This window comes from Galeopterus variegatus, unplaced genomic scaffold (assembly GCF_000696425.1).
Source record: "Galeopterus variegatus unplaced genomic scaffold, G_variegatus-3.0.2 Scaffold1770, whole genome shotgun sequence".
Taxonomy (NCBI): Eukaryota; Metazoa; Chordata; class Mammalia; order Dermoptera; family Cynocephalidae; genus Galeopterus; species Galeopterus variegatus.
This window is the reverse complement of record NW_007727881.1, coordinates 16,380-25,760: the sequence shown is the minus strand read 5'-3', so window position 1 is coordinate 25,760 and position 9,381 is coordinate 16,380. Positions and strand designations below refer to the sequence as shown.

Genomic DNA, 9,381 nt, shown 5'->3' with positions numbered 1-9,381 from the left:
AAAATTTTAGAGATGTCACTATTTATAAACTTCCATGTAAGTCAGTAAATATAGGAATATCATATCTTTAAGTTATTTACAATAATGGGCATAAGGTTGTTTAAATACTGATCCTTAAATGAAGTCCTACTATAATTTCCTCAGGTAAAGAGACCCCTGATAGGTATTTTATTTACTTTGACAATCACGTTTTTGAGGAGGAAAAAATTTATGATGGTTAAATGTCTGTTAAGTTTTAAAGAGACAACAGAAAGACCTTTACTGTCCACCTTTAAGCTTAATCATACTCTTAAATCCACAGGGGCACAAGGAAGAGACCAAAGGGAAGGGAAGGGAAAAAGAAAAAGGCCACTGCAATGATTTTTACCCTAGCCAGAGTAGAGCAAAACTACAGAATTTTCTTTTTCTCTTTATAAGATTTCAAGCACTGGTTCAAAATTTAGCCCAGGTTATAAAATTTAGGCTTATGCCATAGGCCACCTTTAAGGGAACTACATTTAACAGCAATGGGGATTTGGCACATTTTTATCCAGGAAGTAAAGAAACTGTGACAGTTATTTGTTAGGTCAATTAAATTCCTATTAATCACTGCACTCTACCCTATACCATATATAATTGGAAGAGAAGTTGAAAGTCATGATATTATTGGCACTGTTTAGATTTAAATTTTGATAATCCTTTTGATATTGGTTAGGTGGCATAACTTCTTAAATTAACTTAACTAGATACTAGTAATTACTCACCCCTGCAAAGTCTTTACTCCTGTCTTACATTATGATCAACCTAACAATAAAATAATTAGGTGAAGATATGATACAATGTCTACACTTTAAAAATTAGTTTAAGGTCAAAATGGATAATTTCCAATAACAGTGACCTTGAAGAAGTTAAATATTCATGATTTTTTTTTACTTAGACCCCTTTTTCTCTATTTGATGAGATCTGTGCTTTCCTAGTTGCTTATTGACAAACCAAATGCCTCTTATCTTCTCTTTGTTTGAAGAACTCTACCAAGTCCTTTGTGGGAGGAGCAAACAGGGCAAGGCTCAGAGACAGCCTACTGGTAATCTGTGGTTTTTTTATTCTTCCCACACTCTCAAAACCCCACATGCTAAGCACAAACCATCCAGCAAACCCGACACAGATAACAGTGCCTCTGAGGTCCACTGCTAAACCTCTACCCCTTAAATCTCCTCTATGCTCAATTAGTTCTTGCTGTTACCCTTTGTAAAGAGAAGGAACAAAGGTCAACACATAAAACTACAACACAGATGGCCTCTTTCCCATCCAGATTTTATCTCTAAATATCCACCGAAAAGCTTCCAGCAAGCAGCTATGTGGACGGGCTTATGTTAAAAGAGAGAAAGAATAAAAGGTCTCTCTAAATCATTCAGGAGGAAGTCATTTTCAACAAATTGCTATACCAACTATCAGAAACATAGAGTAAAGAGCATTTCTTTAGAAGTTTCTCCCCTCTGATTGTGTCATTTAAAAAAACAAACAAACCCAATATATACTTTCTGAACTTCCAGTACTTCTGCAACCAGATTTAAATATATATTAAATTTTTTAAAAACTTAAGTGATTCCTACACCCAAACCCACCAAAAAATACAAGTTTAAGAGGCTGTTCAATCGGTGCTATGAGCCTTCGAAAGCAAAGTCACTATCGTCATCCCTGACCGTGTCTGAGGGTTGGGAAGAGAAAAATCTTCAAAGTTCCTAGGAAGGGTGCATCTGGTGGTTGGTGTTTAGGATTACAGGTTGTTAGTGCTGGAAGAATCTTTGAGGTAACCAGCTACATTCTCCCCATTTCACAGGTGAGAAAATGGAGGAGCGAATCCTGCTTCCATAGCTCGTTCTGTACCACAGAGAATCTCTTATACATCACGGAGAGACTGAATTAATTTAATCTTAATTTCGGTCACATGCAGATTCTGATGTCCTGAAAAACTCCCTTTTTGTTTCTGAATGTAGGCCACTTTTTAAGTCTAAACTTAATGGAGATTTAGGAGACTTTTCACCTCAGTAGTTGCTCAAATAACTGAGGCCTAATAGGCTTTTATAATTCAACATGTTTGATTATAATCACTCCATTTTTCTAAAAATGGATTAATAACACCGATAGCTAGGCATTATGTCCTTGTGACCTGAAAAAACCCAGCAATAAATATTTGAGAATGTTTGAACTACATGAGCAGAGAGTTGACCAAGTTACTCAACCTTTGGTCCAGGATACTTTGTCCCAGGCTCCAGTTGATCAAATAAATGAAAAGTTTGACACAAAGAGGGTTTAGATGACATGCTGAATGAACACATATCCTACTCTCTATTTCATGTCATCTTTCTATGCAACTTCTCCGTTGAGAGCCATTAAGATAGAACCCCAACGTTTTACTCCCAGCATAACTCACTTCGTGGTTCCCATTTCCATGTCTGCATGTGACGTCAAATTAGCTGGTGTTTTAACCTAATAGAATGTTCTACAGTGTTAAGAAACAAGATTATATACAGGTACATTTTCAGAGCCTTCCAGACCTTTTACATGATGGGGAGAGAACAGAAAATCATTTTCATTAAAAATCTGATTGCTTATTATACAGTGATATAAGGGTTAGCTCAGTCAGTTACAGCATGGTGCTGACAGCACCAAGGTCCAGGGTTCGATCCCTGTGCTGACCAGTCACCAAAAAAGAAAAAAACAGTCAGGTTATTAGACAGTGATATGAACAAAGCATGGAAAAGAGAGGAGAACCCAACTTAGTCATCAGAGCATTAATAAACACTGATGCTGCCCTGTCACGACCATTGACAGTTCTCAACCTGCAGTAATAGAGCTACTTACCTGGATAGGTCTGCAAAGGTTGGCAATGCCACTCCCCAATGCCACGGCCATAGCAGTAGCACTGGTATCTGACACCATGCACATATTTTTCCCATGAATCTCCTATTTGATAAAATGTCCGTGTTTCTGAATCCTGGCATTGGTCTAAAATACATGCAAGAAAAGGTAAATAGCCTTGAAAACTTAAAGTTACAAATTTAATTTCAGTGTGCTAGAGCATACATTCTTAGTTTGAATAGAAATTTACAACTGTTCTTACAAATATATGCAGTTAAAAAAATATTTTGTTCCTATCCTTTACCTTACAGGGCAATTAGTAGTAAAACATTATAAGTACCCATTGGGAGGAATATTTAGTTTTCTAAAAAAGTGATATTTCTAAATAAAAATGTAGCAGTTAAAAAAATATTTTGTTCCTATCCTTTACCTTACAGGGCAATTAGTAGTAAAACATTAAAAGTACCCATTGGGAGGAATATTTAGTTTTCTAAAAAAGTGATATTTCTAAATAAAAATGTAGAGATTTTAATTTCAGTATATATTAATAATCTGAGTATTAAGTTAAGAAAAAGTATTTTATTTTACCCATATTAATGCTCTGGCTTACTATTTGAATAGCTAGGAAAACATTTGCAATAGTTTGTTTCATATACTTCAAAATTTGGAGAAAATCATTTTACATGGAAATGAATGAACTAGATTAAACTATTAGTACTTGCAGAGCAGCTACTAAGGAAACCTCTCTGGCTTCTCGCTCAGCTTTGGAAATCTCATGTCAAGCAAACTGATGTTATCAATTTGTTTGCTTAGTGAGTGACCTGTCTTTCTCAGTAAAGGACTATCAGTGGATTACCATAAACTTTGGAATGTTGGTAACAACAGCTCTTTTAAGGCTCAACCTTCACTATTTGCTCAGTTCTATTATAAAGGGCAGTCAAAAAAAAAATAGAGTATTTTAAAGAAAGTATTTGCTGGCACAATCCTTTGCCCATGTTATTGCAGTTAGCAAAGGAAATTTTTTTTTCATAACACAGGTTATCTTTATGATTCAGGACCAAATAACTAATTTCATTCAATTCAAATAAACCTGCCTTTGTCATCAAACTCAGGAAAAAATAAGATGACTACCAATATCAAGATTACATATTGGTCTGTGATTACAGAGACGAGCAGGCAAAGCTCCCTGCAAAGCGACTGATCAAAGTCTGGAGCCAACTTGAGTCATATTCTGTTAAATAGCTTTCCTTATCTGAAGCTTGCTAACCATTTCCTGTGTCCAAAATCATCTAGGGAGATGGGGCTACTTACCAATCGGATCACACTTCCATCTGCCCCGACCCTGACCAAAGCAGGTACAGTTCAGCATGTGTCCCTCTTCATGGCGTTTGTGGAATGTGTCATTCACATTATAAGTGATGTCATCCACAATGCACTGATCTGTTTAAGAAAGAGTTGGATGGGTGAGGAGCTTTTTGAAGTTTCACTGATAAAATAAAAGAAATTATTCTTTTCAAAGCATACAGTTCCTTCTGCTTAGTTATAAACACCTTCCACTAAAATAACTTTTCCATGGGCATAGAATAAACTTTCTTTCAAAGCTTAGTAATACTATTTTTGCCAAAAAAAAAAAAAAAATTCTCTCTTATAAACTTGTAAATGTTGCAGAGGTTGAAGTATATATGACTAAAGAATGTGGTAAAAGACATCTTCTGTGAAAAGCCAGTTTTGAAGAAATACATGTCTTACTTTCTGTAAGGTTCTTGCTACGTTGATTATTTCCTTTAAATCGCTCTAGTTATAATAAGAAGATTTAACATATTTATTTAGCATCAAGCATGGTGTGATGGTCTGGTCTTTGAAATGCGGGGAGGTGGGGAGGAGATATTTGGATTCGGGAAATAAAATGACATCTATGAAGTTCATAAAGTTAAAAAAAAATAGGCCAATTCTGTTCCTCGCTCTCTGAGAGATCCCAAGAAAATTACTTTCCTTCTTTGGGTCTCAGATTCTTCATATGTAAAATAAGAAGTTGGTCTGCACGCCTTCATTAAGGTCCCTTTCAGCTTTGAGACATCATATGTAATTATTATTACTCCTTGATTGTATTTCCCATTGGACCCCACAAAAGGAGCCTATATCTACACACAAGATACATGGACTATTTATTATCTCAGAATTCTACCTAAATATTACTTTTCAAATCGAAGAAACAACAGCTAAAATAAAAAAAGGTTTTAAATTTATTCTTAATTGTATGTATTTGTGGAGTACAGTGTGTTGCTCCAATACAGGTCTACTTTATGCAATGATTCACTTAGGGCACATAGTATACCCATCACCCAAACATTTATTTTTTCTTTGTGGCAATTATAGTCAACATCCTCTTTTCTAGCTATTTAGAAATAGACAATATAATATTATTAGCTACTGTCACCCTAGAACACTAGAACTTTATTCTATCTAAATCAGTACCTCCCATATTCCATATCTGGATCCGAAGAGGTAAAACTGATCTGGACAAAAGAAATTAATTCGTCTCCTTAAATTTGGATCTGTAACTATCTGCTTTTAGAATAGCAAAGTATTTTTTTTATAGAAGTTATCTCATCTTTTCTAGACATGAATCCAGTGGCATAACCTAAAGTTAAAAGGATCAGATGTTTGTGTTCTTGCCTTTGAAGTCATCTTTTTGGCTCAGCCTAAGTACTTAGATCCTGGGAATGTTTCAGAACCTTGGAATTGCTGTGCCAGCTCTTCTTTACTGGTAGCCTGAAATACTAAACTTATCCAGAACAGTAGACTAATGCAGTGGCATTAGATATTTCTTCCCCTACTTTTGACAAAGTACAAATTTTCACATAGAAGTCTGCCTCTCTGTACCCTTTGCCCTCCCAAAGATTTTCCTTAATAAGACAACATACCTCGGAGCTGGGAGTAGGCAACACATGTCCACTCCCCACGACCATTCCCAACACATGTGCACCTCATCATGTGGCCCATGTCATGCTGTTTATCCCACTGGTCTCCAATGCGATACATCACCCCCTCATTGGTTGTACAGATTTCCTCATGGGCTGTTTGGAAATGGACGAGAAATATACTTGATAAATGATCAGTAGGTCTAAACAGGTGTACACGCAGTATTATCAGTCCAGTTTGGTCATCCTGAGAACTCTCACTTGGGAAGAAGCTTTGTGCACCTCAAAGAAATTTAAGTGCTGCTAGGTGGAGGTATGGAGTTTGTTTGTTTGTTAGTTTTGATGGCTGGCCGGGAGGTATAGAGTTATGAGCCCTGGCCAAAGGTGAGGTATGTGCTAGGAAATAATTACAGGAAGGATTAGAGGGTGTTAAACTAAGATAACACCTATACAATCACACAAAGGGTTTGCATTGTTCTAGAAGCCTGGATTTGACTACTGCTCCATAACCTTTCCTAGTTCTAGTTCACTCTCGTTCAAAGGAAAACTATCTTTGGGTATAGACTTACAAGCAAAAGTGGGTTTTCCTTCTAAACTCAACATTTTCCTTTGTTGAAATAAAAGTAAGTGTAAGCAGTTTCTGTGCCTCATATTCACATTTGACAATGCACAGTGCACAGGCTCTTGGGTCTACATGTGGAAAATCAAATGTCATCTATGAGGTTCTTGAAATTTGAAAACAAATAAAAGGTATTGGTTCTCTTTTCTCCACTCATACAAACTGGAAACTTTTATTTTTAAGCGATTCCCTACTTGTCAGAAAACATTTAGTTTTGGTCACTTTGGTACTTAATAAGTGATAGAGCCTACACCAGTCAAACCAAAATCTTATGTCAATCTTGTAGGTCTCTGACTACCGCAGTCAGTTACGTATATATTAAATGTTTTAAGCTACTCAGTTGTGTGCTCTTTACAAAAGACAAACCTGTGCAAATTTCTATTTCCAGACTTTTAAAAGAGTATTTTTATTGTATTTATACACTTTGGACATTAAATTATGTCAATGGGATTTTAAATCATATAAATAATTATATAATTGTATATTCTTCTCAACCTTTATGTATATGACATAACAAATATATATGTATATATATAAAATCACGTCTTCAGTTGTCTCAAAATTGTCTGAATGAGTGAAATAGGAGTAAACTGGACACTAGCCTTCGTCTCTGCTCCCTGAATGGCCATCAGCAAGGGCTTCGTCTTACCAGCCATGGGGCAGAATCCAAACTTCTGGTCAGCGTCATAGTTCTGTGTGGTTCCACACCATTTCATATTGTCTCTCCTGCCCTCAGAAGTGCAATCGGTGTAATTGTGGTTGTTGTATAGGAAGGGGAAATGACACAAGGCACCATTGGAATTTCCACCTCGAGTTTGAACCAAAACTGCCCAGAAAAATACACAGACAAGAAGAAACAGATCACAACTGAGCTTTTCAACACACAGAGGGGAATCACTACAGAAAAGTTCTGAGAGAGCTGGGTGTCTACAGCTAATTCACAGAGAATCTATCTCAGAATAAAAGATGTCTCATAATACAGTTCTCAGCTTCTTAGTGATTCCCCTTCATCTTACAAATACATTTAAATTCCATTTTCACTCTTACTTTCCCAGCCAAAAATAAATAAAATGATAGCTTTGAATAAAACATAGTTTTAACCAGAAGATAAGCAAAGGCCTTCAGACATCAATCTTGTGTGTTCTTCAGCCCCATGGGATCATGGGCCAATTTCAATATACAAGTATCTTTAATCACATCACAATCCCAATGTGTCAGAATAAATGAACTGGAGGGCTTTTCCCTTGCTGTCATTTCCCAGTGCAATGGGGGAACATGGAGGGACCCTCAGCTGCTAAGTTAGCCTCCATGTCTCTTGGGTCCAGATGACTCCTGTGCAACCTTAAAATTAATAGCTAGACTGCTGGTAAGTAAAAATAGGGCACGCGAGATGGGTTATTCTCATGGCGTTGTTTCCCCTTGGGATACTCACCCGTATGGTCTGTACAGAAAGAGTATTTCTGGTCTTGCTCATAATTTGAAGTTGTGCTGCACCAAAGATGACCATCCTGTCGCCCTTCTGTGGTGCAGGAGTAGAAAGTCCTGCCATTGTAGATGAACGGTAAGACGCATGGCTCTCCGTTGGAATTACCACCATAAGTTTGTGTTATAGCTACAAGCATAACCAAAGGAGTCTCAGTAAATACAGCCGCTTTATCTCTCACCAGTGGCTGCTCACTTACAGCTTAAACGGGAGACTGAGCATGTGCCCTCAAAGGAAAAAGCTGTGTGCATAAATGATGATTTGGTTAATTTCGGTCAAAATGTGTGACTCAGGAAGCCATGTCTACTGTGGATGAAACAACACCTGAGTTCTTCTGCCAACGTCCTTTGTTACCACTTCTGCTACTATGCCTCAGTTTCTCTATTTGTAAAGCTATATTGATACAGATGAATGAAGGATGCTGTTCAAAGATGCTGAGGGGACATCTATGACTATATCTGCATATTTGCATGGTAAGAATTAATATATGAGGCTATTCTAGAAAAAAGTCAATTGTGTCAATTATTAATGTCATAGTTACTACCATAGATGCTGAGGGGACATCTATGACTATATCTGCATATTTGCATGGTAAGAATTAATATATGAAGCTATTCTAGAAAAAAGTCAATTGTGTCAATTATTAATGTCATAGTTACTACCATGTTTGTAGCTCAGAAGAGATGCATTAGGTTACTGAAAGTTTACATCACAAACTGCTGAAGTTTGAGATTTAGAGTCTAAAAATTAGATGATTTGCTAGTCAGAAAGCAACCCCCTTGTAACAACATTTTAGACCAATAAAGATAATACATAGCAGTATGATTCCCATGTCAGGAAAAAAGTACACACACAGGTTAAAAAGATTGGAAGAAAATACATCAAATGCCAACCCTAATTGTTTCCACAAAGTGGTAAGATAAAAAGCTGTTCTTATTTGTTTTATTGTTTCACATTTTTTGTAAATAAATGTATTGCCTTTCAAAAACTAAATAATAAAGTCATCAGCACTATTTTTGGAAAAAACAATGCATACCTGTCTCTTGGCAGCTGACTCCATTGCCCAGGCAAGTGCAAAGCATTTGCTTATTTCCCTGTGTCTTCAGCCACTGCATCCCCACAGAGTAGATCACACCACTATCTGTGACACAGTGGCCATACGGAGAGGGCTGGGGGTGAGGCTGTGGCTGGTAAATGGCTGTTCGGACATCTGTGAAGGAGCCAGATCCTAAGGGCATGAGAAAAGAAAGTCACCAAATTGGACAAGAGAAGACAACTCACTACATTCTGGAGCCAGGACCATCAGCGTCTCACAGAGGTCACTCCGAAATCCATGTTTTTATTGACATGGAACTGTTTTCTAAACTTTTTTGAACAATGGAACATTTTTAGTATAATATTAGTAGTATTAATAAAAATAGCTAACATTTATTGAATGTTTACCTCCATTTAATTCCCAACTACCTTTTAATCTGTTTCAGCAGGTTGATATTTGTAACTGTTTCTTCTTTCTTTCT

The 9,381-nt window shown here is 36.7% G+C and overlaps 1 protein-coding gene across 1 annotated transcript in view; it reads right to left on the bottom strand.

The window, feature by feature from the left end:
• Positions 1-9,381, bottom strand: part of FN1 (fibronectin 1) — a 67,282-nt gene that overhangs the window by 48,607 nt on the left and 9,294 nt on the right. The window contains exons 7-12 of the mRNA XM_008578833.1: positions 8,901-9,092; positions 7,814-7,993; positions 7,031-7,207; positions 5,766-5,918; positions 4,153-4,281; positions 2,845-2,988 (exon numbers count right to left, since the gene is read on the bottom strand). Of these exons, the coding sequence (XP_008577055.1) occupies positions 2,845-2,988; positions 4,153-4,281; positions 5,766-5,918; positions 7,031-7,207; positions 7,814-7,993; positions 8,901-9,092 (975 nt within the window). The remainder of the gene's footprint in view (positions 1-2,844; positions 2,989-4,152; positions 4,282-5,765; positions 5,919-7,030; positions 7,208-7,813; positions 7,994-8,900; positions 9,093-9,381) is intronic.